Consider the following 20111-nt stretch of genomic DNA (forward strand, 5'->3'; position numbering starts at 1 on the left):
CTGGCCACGGAAGCATCTGTACACCTCGTAGAGCCTTGTTGGGAGATGCGAGCAGTGTGTCGGCGGGCATTATCCTGCTGAAACAGAGCATTGGGCAGCCCCTGAAGGTACGGGAGTGCCACCGGCCGCAGCACATGCTGCACGTAGCGGTGGGCATTTAACGTGCCTTGAATACGCACTAGAGGTGACGTGGAATCATACGCAATAGCGCCCCAAACCATGATGCCGCGTTGTCTAGCGGTAGGGCGCTCCACAGTTACTGCCGGATTTGACCTTTCTCCACGCCGACGCCACACTCGTCTGCGGTGACTATCACTAACAGAACAGAAGCGTGACTCATCGGAGAACACGACGTTCCGCCATTCCCTCATCCAAGTCGCTCTGGCCCAGTACCATGCCAGGCGTGCACGTCTATGCTGTGGAGTCAATGGTAGTCTTCTGAGCGGACGCCGGGAGTGCAGGCCTCCTTCAACCAATCGACGGGAAATTGTTCTGGTCGATATTGGAACAGCCAGGGTGTCTTGCACATGCTGAGGAATGGCGGTTGACGTGGCGTGCGGGGCTGCCACCGCTTGGCGGCGGATGCGCCGATCCTCGCGTGCTGACGTCACTCGGGCTGCGCCTGGACCCCTCGCACGTGCCACATGTCCCTGCGCCAACCATCTTCACCACAGGCGCTGCACCGTGGACACATCCCTATAGGTATCGGCTGCGATTTGACGAAGCGACCAACCTGCCCTTCTCAGCCCGATCACCATACCCCTCGTAAAGTCGTCTGTCTGCTGGAAATGCCTCCGTTGACGGCGGCCTGGCATTCTTAGCTATACACGTGTCCTGTGGCACACGGCAACACGTTCTACAATGACTGTCGGCTGAGAAATCACGGTACGAAGTGGGCCATCCGCCAACGCCGTGTCCCATTTATCGTTCGCTACGTGCGCAGCACAGCGGCGCATTTCACATCATGAGCATACCTCAGTGACGTCAGTCTACCCTGCAATTGGCATAAAGTTCTGACCACTCCTTCTTGGTGTTGCTTTTGCTCTGTCAGTCAGTGTATCATATCATATGCTTAAATTATTACCTATTAGAGCAAAGAAGGCATTATTAAACAGGTATAATGATATTTTTCGCAATTATAGTACACCGGTTAGTTGGAATGAATTTTTTCTGATTCCCATTCTTAAAAATAAGCAGTTACCCACTGAGGTTAGTAATTATCGCGGTATAGTACTCGGTTCGTGCCTCCGTAAAGTCTTTCTAAAGATCTTACTTCGAAGAATCATATGGGTATTAGAATACTATAACTTGACGCCTCGACATCAATATGCCTTTTTAAGGGACGCAGTACATCTGATGCATTTAATAGTTTTGTTATCGATTTGCTATTAGCTCGTCATAGAAAATATAGTACCATAGCGGTTTTCCTTGATATTCAACAGGCTTATGATTCCGTACCTTTGAACATATTATGGGAAAATTTGCAACTCTTAAGATTCCTGAGGGATTTATTATCATTCTCAGACAACTTCTGACATATCGAACACTCAGATTTAAATCGACACCTTATACAATCCAGCCCCGGCAGGTAAGTAATGGGTTGCTACAGGGCGATATTCTGAGTGGTATTCTTTTCGCTCTTTTTATGAAAGATTTCGAAACGGTCATTCTCCGTCATGCTCGACTACAGGCGTATGGTGACGATTTTTTGCTCTATTATACGCATGAGAATTTACAGCTCTGTAGACAACATATTAGTTACACGCTTCATGAAGCTAAAACATGGTTAGAAGCCCATGGATTAAATCTTTCCATAGCGAAATGTCGAGCGATGATATTTACACATCACTGAACCTATGACCGATCACCACTTTCCTTTGATCAGTATGAAATCCCCGTGGTTAGTCACCATAAATATCTTGGGTTATTTATCGATCGGAAACTTACATGGAAACATCATTTTTTATATTTGCGTTCGAAAAGCGAACGGTATATTCAGGTAATACAAGCTGTAACCCGTAGGCAATTGGGGGGCAGATCCAGTTGTGGTGCTATCCTTGTACAAAACCACTATTATATCGATATTGGACTACGGATCACATATTTTTGACTTGGCATCGTATACTAACTTGAATACTCTTAACATTTGTGAATATAAAGCAATACGCTCCTGTATTGGAGCTTTAAAGTCCACACCTACCAATGAACTTTTAGTCGAATCCTGCGAAGCTCCCTTACATGTGCGTAGATAAATACTTGCTACGCAATATTTACTTAAAAAAATTTCTTTAACAAGTCATCCTTTAATTCCGAACCTACAGTTCCTCTCGGAGTATTATTCCTTACGGCGTCAGGGTTTACGAAGATTGCCAGTTCTGTTTCATGCTTTTACTACATTGAAGTCGAAACAGTATACATTAATACACAGTGTTAACTTAATGCCCTATACCTTACCCTATCCGGTTTCTTATTATAAGCCTCAAATAATATGGCCTATACATAATGGCTCTACTAACGTTACTTGTTTGCAGGTGACCGAGATTTGTCCTGTTAAAAGAGCGAAACTTTCCAATATTCCACGAAGCATAAACATTTTTACAGATGGAGCAAAGAACATTAATGAAGTTGGGTCCGCTTATTATATACCTTCTCTAAATGTTAAAGAACAATATGTTTTGCCTAGTGATTGTTCGATTTTTACGGCGGAGCTATTCGCTATACAGCAGGCTTTACTTTTTGTTCAGCGTCAGGGATATACGCGAGTTACGATCTATACGGATTCGCTGAGTGCGTTACAATCTTTGGTCTCGTATGAGTTATCCTATAATTGGTATGTATACAATGTCAAGAGTCTCCTTTATATGCTTGACAACTTCGGTATTTACATAACTTTAGTATGGGTACCAGGACATGTGGGTATCGTAGGCAATGAAAAAGTAGATTGTCTTGCAAAACAAGCTTCTCGTCTTCCTGTTCCGAATACTAACAATATTGTTCCTGCTTCTGATTATGTAGTTGTTATCCGACAAGATGGACGTCAAGAATGGCAGAATTACTGGCGACAGACTGCACAAGTCAAAGGTAACTTCTATTATCATTTACAACCAACACTTTTGGTTAAACCATGGTTTATACGAGGATCATATTCTAGACGCCATATTATTAACATCATTCGGTTACGGTTTAATCATGCCCTTACTCCACAATATAGATCTCGTTTCCATTTAACGCAGGATACAAACTGTTCGTGTGGTACAAATATTATTAATGGCGACTCCAACCACATTTTATTTGAATGTTCTTTATATGCCAACCCCCGCAAAAAACTTATGACTAATCTGAAGCGACTCAAGCGGGTCTTTCCAATCAGTGTTTCTTGTTTACTCTGTAATCCTACAGTCGAGATTATTAGAGTGCTAAATTTGTTTCTAGATGAAGCCAATATCGTGTTATAATTCTGTCCGCAATATATGGTGAGATTTTCTCATGCTTTTGATGGTTCCATTTGAGTGATTCCTCATATCATTAGTGTATTACTTAGGGTGCTATGTCGGATTATCAGAGTGTGTGCCACTTTAGAAGAAGTGTGATTGCAAGATTGGAAGTTTCCCGTATGAGAACAGTGTACTCTAGCAAACTAGGGTTATTAAGTGATATAGTGAAGAATAGTGTTTTGTGTTCTCTACTTGCAAGATCAAGCATAAATTATTGAACTGAAGTTTTCATTTATACTAGTGTTTTTACATGAGTAAGAGAGTATTGACTGGGTGAAATGTCGTAGACACAGCCCATAAACATCAGCAAGCACGCAAGCATCTTCAGCGTCAATTCCTAACACATCATTAATGTTTACATCGTTGTCGTCGTCAGAATCACTTCAATAAATAAGTACACTAGGTAAATTACGGCCTGTAGAGGCTTGAATATCACTTCAACTATCACTCTCACATTCAGTTTCCACTAATCATTAGACTACTTCCATTTTAACGATCATCGGCACATAATTCTTCTAAAATATCGTCGTCAGCTAACACCGTATTCCGCGGGCGCTCCATCTTGTCATTGACTGAACCGGCAGAAAGAAAGTCGACGTTTCGAAACTAAAACAAAGAATAAAAGAGGCCGTGAATAAAAGAAAAGTGGCAGATATACATCTACGATTTATTCTACTCAATGTGGACGGCCGAAATAGTTCAAGATATGGTCAAGAGATGTCACAGGAAGACCGATAACAATGCCGTGAATAAAACCGAGATTTCTCGGTGCCCGTCACCTACCGCTGGCGAGCGTACTACGAGATTTCTCGGGGCCCGTCACCCATGTGTTAAGTTTGGTTGTGTATATTTTGTGGGAGTGCAAAATCACGGTTTCAGTTCCGTATAACCCCCACCCCCGTCAGTTCAGGAATTTAGAAACAATATTGGCCGTAAAACCTACCTAAGGACAGGTGGATTCTAAATATGAAGTTTGGTAGAAATATATCCAGTAGTTTTCAAGTTATAAGAACTCAGATAAACAGACAAACAAACAGACACCAAAGCTAAAAAAATATGCAGATGGTCATTATTACACCTGAAACAGATAACTGCATGGGAATTTTGCCAAAATAGACAATGTACAGACACCCGGTTGTTACGATTTTATTTATATAGATTATTATCATTATTATATATATGCGAATAAGCCCATTAAGAATACGCAAAATACTTAGAGGCGTGCAGTTGCCTTCCTCTGTGCCCATAATTCTTTTACTTACTTTCTGTCTTCAGACCAGGCTGTTCCAGTCTTCTTCTTTGGTCAAATTGTCATTTGTAAATTTTGGAACTGAAGATTACCCTGTTTTGGACATCTGCTGGTGTAATTCTTGTCTGTTTCAAACCGGTTTTAATTTTGCCAATCCATTTCATTGTGTCTGTTTTAGCTTTACTCCTATTTTCATAGAATTAGACTACTTGTTTGGCAAGTCTGTTTGGATGCATTCTTTTAATATGACCATAGAATCTTAGCCTGGGTTTTCTAATGTCACTGTGAATATTTGTTTATTGTTTGATTTCCTCTCTGCCTCTAAGTTGATATTGTCTGTTGATAAGATTTTTCTTATGATTTTTCGTTCCTTATTCTCAGTGTTTTCAGTGTCTGCTTTCCTGTTCAAAATTAGCATCTCTGATCCATAAATGGTTTAATGACTGTATTGTAATGTCTTAGTTTATATACTTGGAGATACACTTTTTGTTATAGATATTTTGGGTTTGTCGATGTGCAGTTTCCATCTTTTAGCATCTAATTTCATTGGTTTTTGTTTCGAGTCCAATTTCCTGAATTGTTTCACCAAGATACTTAAATAGTGGTACTTGTTTAATTTTGGCATATTTTGTTTCCATGAATTTTGGTGCATGCTTTTTTCAGGTCATGTATTCTGTCTTTTCAAAAGATATCTGAAGGCTGACTTTTTCTGCAATTTCTTTCAGGAATTCAGTCTGATTTTGGGCTGTTGAAATGTCTCGGGTTAGTATTGCTAGGTCGTCTGCAAATACCTAAAGTGATTGGGTGGTGAAATGTGAGGACCAATTTCTGTTTGCATCATTCTTGTATCACTTTTTCAAGGATGCATTTGAAGAGTAAGTGCAAGAGTCCATCTGCTTGTCTTACTCCCATTTTGATTTCAAAGGGATCTTGATTTCCCCCATGAATTTAACCTTGGACGTCATGTCTGTCAGTGTCTTTTTATGACGGAAAGTGTTTTCGTGTCTAAAACTTGTACTTTCAATATTTGAAAGAGTGATTTTCTTTTTTAAAATCAATAAATGTGCAGACTAAATTTTTGCTACAAATTCTGTGATGTCTTAGGATCAGCTTTAGGTTCGAGATTTGCTCTGGACCTGACTGGCCTGGTATGAATCATGCTTGATATTCTCCGATTTTTTGTTCTAGTTGTTTCTGTGCTCTATTATTATTATTATTATTATTATTATTATTATTATTATTATTATTATTATTATTACTGTCCGGCTCCACGGCTAAATGGTTAGCATGCTGGCTTTTGGTCCAGAGGGTTCCAGGTTCGACTCCCGGCCGGGCCGGGAATTTTAACCTTCATTGGTTAATTCTGATGGCTCAGGGGCTGGGTGTGTGTGTGTGCCATCTTCATCATTAGAATTCATCACAGGTAGCTCCCTATCCTCAGACACGCATATCACGTATATGGCATCAGCTTTAGTTTAGTTTAGCTATAAATTATTCAAAAAATGAAACTGTAGAAACATTTCAAAAGGAACTGCTGGTACGGTAAACTCGAATCTAAGAAGAAATTGTAAACCTTTATGAATTAAAATATCCCTGTTTGAAGCTAAATTCAGAATATATTTCACACATATAAATCTTCATAGCACTTCGTTTACATCATCATCACCAATTCCATCTTTGATGCAGTGCTTGCAGATTGTTGTCGTGTGCTTGCTGCAGATAGGATGGTTGCAGTCCAACGTCTAGTTTTGGCTTTCTGATTCTGTTTTTGGTGGACAGAAGTAGCTCCTAGCCTCTTTCTCCTGTTGATCTGTCTCACCCTCATCCAGGACCCCCTCCCTTGCGGGAAAAATATTTCACACAAACATGGTCTTCATTGTACAATATCTGACAAAAATGTTATGCACCCAGAAGGAGTGGTCCAATATTAACCCTTTTCTGTATACAGCGTACCATTTATGTGTGAGTAAATGATTAGATTTACAAGGATCTGTAATGTGCAGAACTGTGACCGTTGTTGAACAGCAATGAACAGAAATCAGTGAAGCAACAGAAGTCCTTATTATGTAATATTATGTAAATTTTATCTTGTCATCATTTTGGGTAAACAAAAACATTTACAAAACTGAAGAATTTATGCAAAGCAAATTATTGTATGTAGCTTTCTCATTTAAAAATTATTACATATTTAGTCATATGAAGAAATGGACTATGAAGAAGATTTGTGTTCAAAGAGATCTGGGTATTTACATTTCCTGTTTTAAATTGATTTATTCTGTAAATGATATAAAGGGATGTGGATTGTTATACATGACTTGTGAGGCAGGGTGTGCCACATGTAAGTGGCCCTTTCCTGTCATTTTGTAATATCCGCTAATATGCGAATTCAGCAGAAAGGGTTATTCTAGAAGAATATTATCATTGGCCAAAACACAAATGTTTTTTATTGGCCAGTATATTAGGATTTTTAATTGGTGAATGTGGCAAACTGGAGTGTTGCTATTGGTTATTTGTAATCACTCGATTTCCTGTTTGCGGCTCCTCGTGTGTCTGAGTTAATTCGTCCGCGTCTTTGAATTTGGATCACTACAGCGGGCGGACGCGTTTTTGCGTCCGTCCTGCGATGGGTCTTCAGCCGGCAAAGGTAAGCGCTATGTTATTGCCTTATGTTATTTAAATACATTCTTGTGTTTCAGACTATTCCCACTTAATGTAAGTTCAGTAATTATGTAGAATTGCATCTTATGTGCTGGAGTTTCCTCTAGTTTTCCAGATTTTCAAAAATAGAGCATTTATATGACTTAGCGATTATGCCAGTCTGCATCGTGTTGTTTTCGGAGGCAGACCTTCTTTTCTAACTCTAGTTGTAATTGTAAGTAACTGTAGCACTTTCTTGAATAGTCTAATTCAATTTTGTTTCAATCGAGGTTGCCTCCTTTCATTCCGTAAATTTAACTTTAATGTGAACCTCTACGTCAAAGTTGTTCATTCCGTAAATTTAATGTGAACCTCTATGCCAAAGTTTGTTCGTGACCGAAGAGCTTAATTGTTTCCCTTACACTCTTTTGTTTTGTGTCTCAAGAATCAATTAATCCGCAGTTCATTTATGTGTTCATTTATAATTGTATGTTCATTTTCTCAATAATTATTTTTCTGTTGGGTGTATTATTGTAAATCTTTTCTCCCCATAACATCATACGTTCCCATGGACCTCACGGGGCTTCCAGCACCTTCCACTCTCCTCTCTTAGTTGTCATTTTTAGGCTTGTAAGTGTTCCCTTGTATTTAATATTGTGTATTGAAAGATACTCTCCACGTTTCCGTCTTCTGATGTGAATTCACCGCCACTGCGTCATTTTACTCTTTCCTTATTCATATTATTAAGTGTCTATATTAGTTACTATTTCTTTACTCACATTGAGTGTCAGTGTTACTATTTCTTTATTCACATTTTATGTCATTATTATTATTATTATTATTAAAATTATTATTATTATTAGTATGTGTAGGCGAACTTGTTCCAAAAGCGGTTACATTTGGTAGCAGAGCGTGGTTATGGAATGATAAAAGGCTTACAATGATCATTCTCGGCTAACTTTTCTAAAATTTATTTTAAATCTTAAGTTTGAATATAGGTTGTAATTGTTACGTATGTATTCTTAATTCTCGGTTCTTCTTTTTCATGTTTCGTGCTTGAGTTTTACGCACCACGTGTGTTTCATTCCGCGATGTGCTGTTTGTGTTGCTGTGTTAATTAACGGTTGGAGGAAATTGTGCGTCACTATTTGTAACAAGTTTTTGGTTTCGTAAGTTTTAATAATTTTTCTTGTGTGGCAAGGTTTTGCTTGACCACGTGTTTTGTAGTAAAGTGATATCTTCACATTTCGTGTGCTGTGTTTGTGTTCCGAAAGTATTCTTTGATAAATTTCAATATGTTTGATTATGTCAAGTTTTCTTCGATTCGTGTGTTTTGATCGTAACATCTGTGCGATTACTTGTCGCTTTAGGCTATGTCATTAATTTATGCTAAGTGCTGTACTTCACTGCATGACCTAATGTTATCTCCCGAACAGCTGAATTGCGTATGTGTTGAAGACAGATGATTGCTTGACTTACTCCGAGATTATGAGCGCTCAATTTCAATCTTATAAAATTACTCGTGTTTAATCTTCTTCTTCTTCTTCCAGATATGTAAATTGTAGTGTGTGTGTGGTTTGGTCAAGTTTTAGCATGGAGTCTCTTTTGTTTTTCTGAAATTTTTGTTTCTGTAAATTTTCGGCAATAATTTTGAGGTTAAGGTTCGTAATTTTTCGTCTAGTTCTTCGAGTATTTTCTGTTCGTAAATCTCGTGTTTCAGCAAGGTATTTTCAAAATTTTGTTTCTTGTTGCCTGGTGTATTTTATTTGGCAGTATTCCACGTGTGATCTTTTGAAGTTATTATGGTGTCGTATTTTAGCTCAATATAAATTTATATTTCCGATCAGATGTTGTTTTTTGATTTGTTGCTGTGTTTAGGTTCGTATCTGAGTAGGTATGGGACATTTGGGGACAGTTTCCGGCCAGCTGCTAAATTCGGAAGTTTCCTAGTTTGTCTTGTGCTTTCCCATCGTGTAAGTGTCTGTTTTCTTGTCACGTATATTTATTTACACGTGTGTTCCTATACTTTTTAGGATGGGTACTACTTTAACTCTGGTAGACGTGTAGGGTGAAACGTGTCACCATATTCATAGACCAGCAAGGCTGAGGCCCATTTTGGGCAAATTTGACGGGTTACGGATCTGCACTTGTGCTCATGACATGTTTAAAATCTATTGTATCTGATATGACGTTCTTCTGTGATCTTTTGGCCACGTATTAGGTGCGTAGATGGAAAATAATGTCTCTTGTTATTGTATGAATACTAGGAAAATTTTCTGCAAATGTTCATTTCGTGTCCTTATGCTGAGCTATAAATTGTTGTTAAATTCATAGTAGATCTGCGGGTTGTCAAGGTTTTAGTTTCTGTTATTTCAGATTTGTCACCCTTGAAATTTTGTAGGTATCGCGATTTAGCTAAGCCAGTCAGTTAATTTTTCTGCTTGTTTTGTCTTGTTCGATTTTACCGATGTTAAAAATTTCTTGCATTACGGGTTTGTGTCTTCAAAATTGATGTACTCAATTTGAAGAAGTATGGGATTCTCTAGACTGAGTACGGTTCAAAATTTGCGTAGCCATGCCGTGTCTGTCCTACCATTTTGCAAATAATTGTGTGTTTGTCTTCGGTGCCTTGGGAAGGCACTTGTGTGTGTACTGAGACTTAGGGCTTAAGGTGCCGAGAGGCCATTCCTCTCCTGGGAGTACGATATTGACCCTAAGGGTCTCATTGTCGTGTGATAATTTCAAGTGTGCTTGAGGTCATGTTCTGTCCTTTTTCTATTGTGAGTACTTCTTGATGTGTCATCGCACGGATGTGTGTGTGTTCTTGTGATGATGTGTGATGGAGAGTCAGTATTGGGGTCGTTCGTGCCTTTTACCATTGGTTGGTTATGCTGATTCAGGGATCGTCGCACTTGTGTTTTGGTGGTTTGGTGATGTTATGTTATGTGTATGTTGGAGGACAGATAAGCTTAGTAGTCTTGTGTGTCATGCGGTTATCTGGTAATCTCTGGTGCCTTTTTAATTTCTTATATCAGTGAGTTCGATTTCTGTATGCGCACTCTTGTATCGCTCTCATTTTTCATTTTTGAGTTCCCGTTGGTAAAGTAATATGATTTTGATTTGGTACTCCTGTCTTTATTGCGCCTTAATTTGACTGGTGTGACACGTAATACGTAATGTGAGTTATCTGTTTTAAAATTTTATGAATATGACATGGTAAATGAATAGTGACTTACTAACCTCAATTCATTGAAGGTGGTTGCAAGTTAACGTAATTAAGTATTCATTTTCCTGTTTTGAGTTCCCTTGCAACATTCTAAAATTTTCCTTCTAGTTGTTTGGCTCTTTTCTTAATGTTGGGTGATTAAGAATGCAGACTGTAACTTAATTTAGTAGTTATAAGGAATTTATTTAGTTATAAGCAAATTTTCTTTTGAAAAATGGCTGGCTGACAATTTCCTGGATCTTATGGTTTAATTAACAATATTAGTTACAATGAGTATGGTCATTTGTGACCATATAAGATAGATTTAAAAGTTATGTATTTTGGGGTAAGATTTTGATCTTCATTTAGGTGTATAACTTGGGAGTATCTGAAAAATTTTTGGGTACTAGAGTAAACTGCTGCAGATTTTTTTAGTCTTTTAACGTTCCTTTTCCTTTTGAAATTTTAATAGCGCTTGCCTGAGGGGTTGGGGAATCCCTGTATTACTGTGGGAGCGAACTTCCCTGAGACTTGTGGACTCCCCCTGTGGCTGGGGGCGGTAGAATAACACCCACGGTATCCCACGCCTGTCGTAAGAGGCGACTAAAAGGGGCCCCATGGGCTCTGAACTTTGGAGAATGGTTGGCCACCACGGGGCCCTCAGCTGAGTTCTGGCATTGCTTACACTTACTAGTGCCAAGCTCCTTACTTTCACCTATCCTTTCCGACCTCCCTTGGTCAACTCTTGTTCTTTTCCGACCCCGACGCTATTAGGTTTGCGAGGGCTAGGGAGTCTTTCATTTTCACGCCCTTCGTGGCCCTTGTCTTTCTTTGGCCGATATCTTCATTCTTCGAAGTGTCAGATCCCTTCCATTCTTCCGTCTGATTAGTGTTATATAGAGGATGGTTGCCAGTTGTACTTCCTCTTACTGTAAAACAATAATCACCACCACCACCAGACTTGTGGAGTCACCGGTTTGGTGCTCATGATTTCGTTACTTAAAGAAGAAAAACAGAAAATCCACCATTCAGCCCTTCATAATTTTTAAAGCTCTTCTGTATGGTCGGACGATGGCATTTCCAATGTCTTCCGTTTTCTGCTGCCGATTGGTTTCTGTTGTAGTAGCTGCGATACCATTGTCCTTCTTCAAATGGAGGTGCCTGTTTGGAGGCTGTTATGTGCCTGTTGGCCACTAAGATCCGACGAAAGAGTGGGCTGGTATTCTTACGAGTGGCAGTTAGTAGTACAGCACCACACTCCCCGCCTGTTATAAGTCAGTTCACTGTTCGAGTGAGCTGAAAAGAAGCTTCGCTGGTGACGTCAGTGGTACTGAACGGTGAGGAGGTCATTGACATCGGCCGGTCCGCACCTTCATTAATCAGCAATACCGGTGGTTGCCTGGTGACTCTTCGACCTGTATGGACGTTCCTGAAGTGAACGAGGTGTTGTAGTGTCAAGTGTCGGATAGGATGTGTGGTCACAAACCCCTCAGTAAAAGATAAAAAGTAATTGTTTCGAGCGTTGCTCGAGTTTAAAGGGGTGGAAGATGTGGCCGTTGTTGATCAGCAATGAACAGAAATCAGTGAAGCAACAGAAGTCATTATGTAATGTTATGTAAATTTTATCTTGTCATCATGTTGGGTAAACAAAAACATTTTAAAAACTGAATAATTATGCAAAGCAAATTATTGTATGTAGCTTTCTCATTTAAAAATTATTACATATTTAGGCATATGAAGAAATGGACTATGAAGAAGATTTATGTTCAAAGAGTTCTGGGTATTTACATTTCCTGTTTTAAATTGATTTATTCTGGAAATGATATAAAGGGATGTGGATCGTTATACATGACTTGTGAGGCAGGGTGTGCCACATGCAAGTGGCCCTTTCCTGTCATTTTGTAATATTCGCTAATATGCGAATTCAGCAGAAAGGGTTATTCTAGAAGAATATTATCATTGGCCAAAATACAAATGTTTTTTATTGGCCAGTATATTAGAATTTTTAATTGGTGAATGTGGCAAACTGGAGTGTTGCTATTGGTTATTTGTAATCACTCGATTTCCTGTTTGCGGCTCCTCGTGTGTCTGAGTTAATTCGTCCGCGTCTTTGAATTTGGATCACTACAGCGGGCGGACGCGTTTTTGCGTCCGTCCTGCGATGGGTCTTCAGCCGGCAAAGGTAAGCGCTATGTTATTGCCTTATGTTATTTAAATACATTCTTGTGTTTCAGACTATTCCCACTTAATGTAAGTTCAGTAATTATGTAGAATTGCATCTTATGTGCTGGAGTTTCCTCTAGTTTTCCAGATTTTCAAAAATAGAGCATTTATATGACTTAGCGATTATGCCAGTCTGCATCGTGTTGTTTTCGGAGGCAGACCTTCTTTTCTAACTCTAGTTGTAATTGTAAGTAACTGTAGCACTTTCTTGAATAGTCTAATTCAATTTTGTTTCAATCGAGGTTGCCTCCTTTCATTCCGTAAATTTAACTTTAATGTGAACCTCTACGTCAAAGTTGTTCATTCCGTAAATTTAATGTGAACCTCTATGCCAAAGTTTGTTCGTGACCGAAGAGCTTAATTGTTTCCCTTACACTCTTTTGTTTTGTGTCTCAAGAATCAGTTAATCCGCAGTTCATTTATGTGTTCATTTATAATTGTATGTTCATTTTCTCAATAATTATTTTTCTGTTGGGTGTATTATTGTAAATCTTTTCTCTCCCATAACATCATACATTCCCATGGACCTCACGGGGCTTCCAGCACCTTCCACTCTCCTCTCTTAGTTGTCATTTTTAGGCCTGTAAGTGTTCCCTTGTATTTAATTTAATATTGTGTATTGAAAGATACCTGCCATGTTTCCATGTTCTGATGTGAATTCACCGCCACTGCGTCATTTTACTATTTCCTTATTCATATTATTAAGTGTCTATATTAGTTACTATTTCTTTACTCACATTGAGTGTCAGTGTTACTATTTCTTTATTCACATTTTGTCAATAATATTATTATTACTACTATTCTTATTAGTATGTGCATTCATAATTGTCTCAACAGCGGTTACAGGAACACCCACCAGAGTGCATTTGTGATGGCACCGTCCTGTTGTTGTTACCAGTCAACTGCTGTGACTCAGACAGATAAGTAAGGCGTGCAGATATGACTACGTATGGTACGAAGCACCCGAGAGGCCTCGCAGACCCGTTAGACAGCATATCCTTCCATTGACAGCATTTGACAGAGGCCGCATTATGGGCCTGCATGAGGCTGGTTTTTCGCATCGTGCAATTGCCAGGCATGTGGGCCATTCAGATGTCACAGTGGGCCGATGTTGGACTCAATGGGTACATGAGGGCACCCAATGACGTCATGCAGGTTCGAGTCGACCAAGAAACACTACCCTGAGCGAGGACCCTCGTATGGTGCATCAAGCATTGCAGAATCCCATAACTTCAAGATCCGCCATCTGCGAACGTGTACTGGTGACTCTACAACATCATGTTAGTTCCCGCACAGTGTCTCAACGACTTGCATCTTCTGAATTGGGGTCCTACTACCCCATGCATCGGTTGTCATTGACACCAGAACACCAATGCCTGAGTCTGGAGTGGTGCTTTGCCCGGGAGGCATGGACAGAGGATAACTGGTATTGCATTATGTTCAGTGACGAGTCCCGCTTCTCCACAATCTCCGACGACCATCGTGTGTGGGTTTAGCATCGTTGAAGGCAGATCCTGCCCATATTGTGGAATCCCTGGCATCATGGTGTGGGAAGCCATGGGGTATGCATTTAGATCACTTCTAATAGTGCTTCAGCAGACATTGATGGCACAGCGATACGTCACAGATATTCTGCATTCGCACGCCCTTTCCCTCATGGCACAGCACCCTGAGACAGTGTTCCAGCAAGATAATGCACATCCACACACACAGCACGTGTGTATATGGACTGTGTAGAGCATGTTGAGGACCTCCCGTGGCTAACAGAATCCCAGGACTTCTCCATCATTGAACACATGCGGTATGACACTGGAAGGGGCTCCGTCCCAGTACCAACCTGCGGGATCTGGTGGGACAACTGCAACAACTGTGGATGAACTTGCCTCAGGAGAGGATCCAGAGGGTGTTTGACACCCTTTCAAACCACGTAAGGCATGCATTGCGGCCAGGGGTGTTGCGACACCCTACTGACCGGGAGCCAACATTCAACCTGCAACTGCCAACGGCCTTGTTTCTTTCATCCCATATTGTAATCAGTTCAAAAAAGGCACATGGTTTTTCAGCATATGAAGAGTCATTAACTTTCAACCACTCCTTCTGACCGCTTAACTTTTTTTGTCAGGCAGTGAATTTGAATGTTGGACTGATGTAGCTCGTGCTTTTCGTGATTAGCTACCAGTGACTTTTTTCCAGTATGTACCAAAAATCTTACCTGGTGGTAGCTATTTGAGTATTATCTGTGTAAACAAGGAATGAATTTGTACCTGCAACATTCATCATAAACAAGGGCATAGCTAGTGGCCACCTATTCACCACCGTAGGTACAATATATCTCTTCTGTAGAGAATCACCTATATAGCCTCAAATTTACGTGTGATTGTAGAATCTCAGATTTTTCAGCATTGCCACTTGTTTCATCGATTTTGTCATTGTATTGCATGGTAGACAACAACACCACAACTCTGTAAGCTTTTGACTCATAAGAAATAATGTTAGACATAGTGGTAAATCTGAAAATAGAACTGGAATACTCTCATTCTTTGCTCTGTTAAGCAGGGAGTTCTTTCTTATCGTTAGGAATTGTTCCGACGAGAATAAGATTCTCTGTAGCAGACTTTCTGCAAGGGAAATTGACATGAAAATATTATCATGTCACATTGCAGCCACTGTTATCCAACTGATTGGCCAGCTCATGCACCAAGGCTCTCATAGAATTATGAACTCGAAATGGTCCTGGTGGTTGATTACTGATGGACATTTCCATGTTAGATGTGTAGGAAGTTTTAGTGTCGGTACGAGCCTAAATTTTTAAGTTGTACATCTCCAGCTTGTTAGGTATAAATATCCTAAAACTATAATGTCCTCTAAAATTGTGAAGAATTTCATCAATTGTGACGAATGTACTGTGAATGTGATTCGATCTGCAATGACTTGTCAATCCTCAAACAATTCCCTCACTAGTACAGTATGTCAGTTTTCTTTGAAGCCTGTAAGGATCAGATGTATCATCAAACCATGTCATTTGAAACAAAATTTTGAATCAGTTTACGCTCATTACTAAACAAAATAGTTCTACATGCAAGTCTATCTTTTCAGCAAACATCTAGAAGATTTGTCAAGCTGATTGTGACACTCAGCAAAATGGAGTAGTCCAAGAAGTTCAAGCATACTTCTTTGGGAAATCTGTATCCTTAGCATGTCTTTCACAATTGTAGTTTATTTATCCAAACAGATCTTATTTTTATGTTGGTATTTTCTACAATCTTTCTGCCATATCGTCTGCAAGAAAAAGAACTTGAAACAATCCGGTTCAATATCAGCATTTTACTTTTCTTGAACACAGCCTATAATTTGGTAACATTGTAATGTTGTCTGTTTCAACCTCTGTTTTTCAGAAAAATATAGCTCCACAGAGTTGTTCTATCCTCTCCTGAGTTAGTCGGTGCTTGAAATCAAACTGTGACTTTATCATCATTAGATAAACTCTCCTCTATGTCACTACCCCATTCAGGATTATTTCTAAGGTCTTCTGCATCATTGTAGTTCTGAATCTACTCCTTGAAGCACCGGAGGAATTTCATGCTCATTATTCCAGTTGCTACTTAATGAAGCACCCAAGCTCGAATACTGTTATTCATCAAAAATGTGTCTTAGGTGTTGCTGCTCTTTCTTGAAGTCTATGATCTACAAAACAATAAAAGAACACAAATAAAGCAGAGAAAACAACTGTCACATGCGCAGGGTGGCAAATTTCTACTCCAAACAATGAAACAATTAATCCACTCGCAGTCAACCAACTACACTCCCACTCTGTGCATATTCTGTGCACACAGGATATCCCAGTGTTCTCCCTAGGGTCTTTTTAATGGGAGCACCGCTCTGCCATTTTTACAGACCGTCCGGCTAACATAACCTAGACATATGCTAGTTACATAATATTAATACGTATTTTAGTCGTTGGGTGCTCCAAATTAAAATGTAAATACTGTAGAACTGTTTAATCAATAATCTTCATTATTGTCAGCAAAATTGCGTCTATTACATCAGAGTTTAAATGTTTAACTTGATTATCGCATAGTGTCGTGCGCTAGCGGTGTATCGATTAGTGTTGAATCGCATACGAGCACTCAGTTCCGCATGACATTACAAACCCGTATGGCACTCCACAGCAACCAACTGATAAGCTCCGGAGGTACATGATGGTGAATGAGTAGTAGAACACTAGTTCAAAATACTCTAATGTCTTGTTCATGATAATAACCCTAAAACAGTTCAATTTTGCAGTTAATGTTTACCTGTCTTATATTATTTTTAATGCCCCGAAGGGAAAAATTGAGATTTTTATCATATTCATTTTTAAGTAGAATTCTCCATCCGGCTACTAATTCCTGCCACTCGGCTGATGAAAATTTCTGGGGATATCACTGGTATCCTAAAGTGGGATGACACCCCATATCACACAATTGCTGAAATTTCAAAATGTCGTAGCCGGCAGTAACTCCCTGTGAGTGAGTGTAACAGAGTGTTAATGGATTGTATAGGTCACAAGTTTGAATTTCTTTGATGATGATGATGATGATGATGATGATGATGATGGTTATTTTGAGATTTAACTGTAATTTTCCTTTCTGTTTAAGTCCAAGATAGTCATTCGTCCGGTCCACCTGATTTCCGTGGAGACTCGCCGAGTATTCTTACATCCGGTGAGGTGGTGTATGGGAATCTTGCTGCAGTCCTGCGAAGAAAGAAGAAACATGTCAAGGCTTGGGATGATAAGCCAGAGCAGAGTAACCGAGCTCATTTAGATGAAATGCAAAAGAAGCTGAAAGAAGAAATGATCAGCATATCAAATAAAATGGCAAATCTTTCTGCTAAAGGAGATTCAGTGAGTGTTCCTTGTATAGTTAAAATAATAACATTTCAATCAGTTTAAAAATAACAATTTGTTAGTAAAATAATCATTGGTTACTCTGTATAATTAGATTCAAACAATCAGTTATTGTAAAAAATACCTAGTCCCTGAGAGAGTTCAAGTACTTGTCTTTCTGTGGCACTAACCAGTGAATGGTCATATTGTAGAAAGTAGTACGCTATTCCTGGAAGCATTTTGTCATTGCATCCTCTGTAGATCCTGATGAGAATATACTTCCAAAGATTACAGAATTACATGGTGATATGTCCCAGATGCTTGGAATGTCATTAAGGGTTCTTCCATTTCAAGTTTTGGAGAATGTTCTGGACAGTCCTATTTTTTGGTGGATGGGCATTATGTTTCAAGATGATCATCATTGCTTGAACTTGATGGCATGTCATATTTATTATGTTAGTGTTTCTGTGCTCAAAACAGTTGTGATAGTTTCCTTTCTTTGACAGAATTTGTAAAATAGGTTATTATGTGAGCAACCTTTGTTTGCACCACTGCATAGTCTCTGTTTTATTCAGTATGTATCCACTGCTGAGTTTTGTGTTTTAATTCAGGTTTGAAATTGACACTGTGGTTGATGAATGATGCAGAGCAGGAAACCTCACTCTGAGAATAGTCATTTCTTTATCATGTCAAAGGTAAAAAGTAGTACATTTAAAAGAATACAGTATATACATACAGCTCAGTAAATTGGGTGACCTAAAGTAACATGAGCTTTGGAGAAGTAGATTTTCAGTTCAAACTCAATATGATGGTGCCAGCAACTTGTCTGCTTTGCTTATGTTCAGGGAGATCTGCAGGAGCAAACAAGCCTTCCTACTACTCACTAGTAGGCGGTTAAAGCATTGTGCATGAGGGAGGGGTATTTGCTGATGTTATGACTTCAGTCACAGTAGAGCATTAGTAAATGTTACTGTTGCATGTTGTAATTGAATGGAGTAGGGGCTGTATAGTAATGATGAGTTGGTGGATATTCTTTCAGTATATGGAGAGAGTCTAAAAAATAGATTTCGTTTTGTTGAGCTACATGTGTGACATAATTTATGTATCAGTACCTGATAAGAGGGCTGATTTTATGGGAAGGATTAGGTCAGGAAGTACAAGTGACAAACACCTCATGCTGTCAAGGGTACAAGATAGCATTACATGGTGTGAAGTCCTTTGTGCGGAACAAAACCGTGTGTATTTTGAACATACTTTGTAAATAAAATGATACAGCACAGTAATGAAATTTCACTGTTTAAGTTTACCTTCATTTTATTACTTGAGGCTTTCTCTTATAGTAGCATAAATAAAACAGAGTTTTCTGACATATTGGAAATTTGAACTAAAATCTACTTATTTGACACCCCTGTTAATTTAGCACCCCTGCCCCCCTTCTCTCCCTCACCATTTTACTGAGCTGTATGTATCTGAAACATGCTGTACATAAAGATATATAGACAACACTATGCGGTTAAAGGATTAAACTTGCCCTACCACACTGCAGCCTTCTTCCTTAAGGCTTATCCTGCATCTCGAAAAACCCGATTGTGTCTACTGAATGGTTTTCAAGTCATCCACTCTGAGATTGTGGCCAGTGGGGAGCTGCTAATCTGTCATCATCTATTCATGTAGATGCTGACTTCTGGTCCGCACTCTTGAATCTTTGCTTGACGTGATGTTCCTGCAAGTGGCTCAGGATATCTTAGGGAGCTCCTTCTTGATTTGAGTTGTCAGCAAGTTGGCTGATGTCCAAACAGAAGATAGGGTTGAAATATCATTGCCTTGTTCTTCTTTCCTTACAACTATTTCTCGACAGATGTCAGAAGGTGCAATACTAGCAAAATAATGAAGCTAGTGGTAACTGGGCATATTTCAGGATTTAAACAACGCTGAAAATAGTGAAGAGATTTCAGTGCTCTTGTTATTCAATACTCCTTCTGGTCAGACGAAAGATTTTGGGTCAGTTACTAAGTACACACTTTGCAATACAATAAGATGACCTTATACCTTATACATCCCAATTTAGTCCACTGTATACAATCTGCTGATGCTAATGACTTTGTCCACATATTATGGCTTTGAATGTAACCATTTACTTGTCCTAACTTGTCATGAGTGAAAGTCATTCTGCATCAAATCTCTTGCTTCTTTCCGTCACTCGCTGAAATGCTATACAGCATTCACTATACAATTAATGTCCTTAGTTGATGAATATTTTGTGTTCTTTCTCTTTCTTTAACCCAAAAATCCATGCTGCCTAAATGTATTTGTAAACTTCGCTGAATTCTGAATGGCAGACAACTACACGTCTTCATTTCTTCCCCGCTGACACATACCAATAGTCATGAAACTTATATGCTAATGCCATCTATCTCATGGTATGGATATTAACAT

At 39.2% G+C, this 20111-nt stretch overlaps 1 protein-coding gene across 1 annotated transcript in view; it reads left to right on the forward strand.

Annotated features, from left to right (window-relative positions):
- The window catches only part of LOC136866882 (uncharacterized), a 240950-nt gene that overhangs the window by 132076 nt on the left and 88763 nt on the right, over positions 1 to 20111 (forward strand). The window contains exon 8 of the mRNA XM_068226881.1: positions 17446 to 17693. Within this exon, the coding sequence (XP_068082982.1) occupies positions 17446 to 17693 (248 nt within the window). The remainder of the gene's footprint in view (positions 1 to 17445; positions 17694 to 20111) is intronic.

The sequence above is a fragment of the Anabrus simplex genome, chromosome 3 (genome assembly GCF_040414725.1).
Source record: "Anabrus simplex isolate iqAnaSimp1 chromosome 3, ASM4041472v1, whole genome shotgun sequence".
NCBI lineage: Eukaryota > Metazoa > Arthropoda > Insecta > Orthoptera > Tettigoniidae > Anabrus > Anabrus simplex.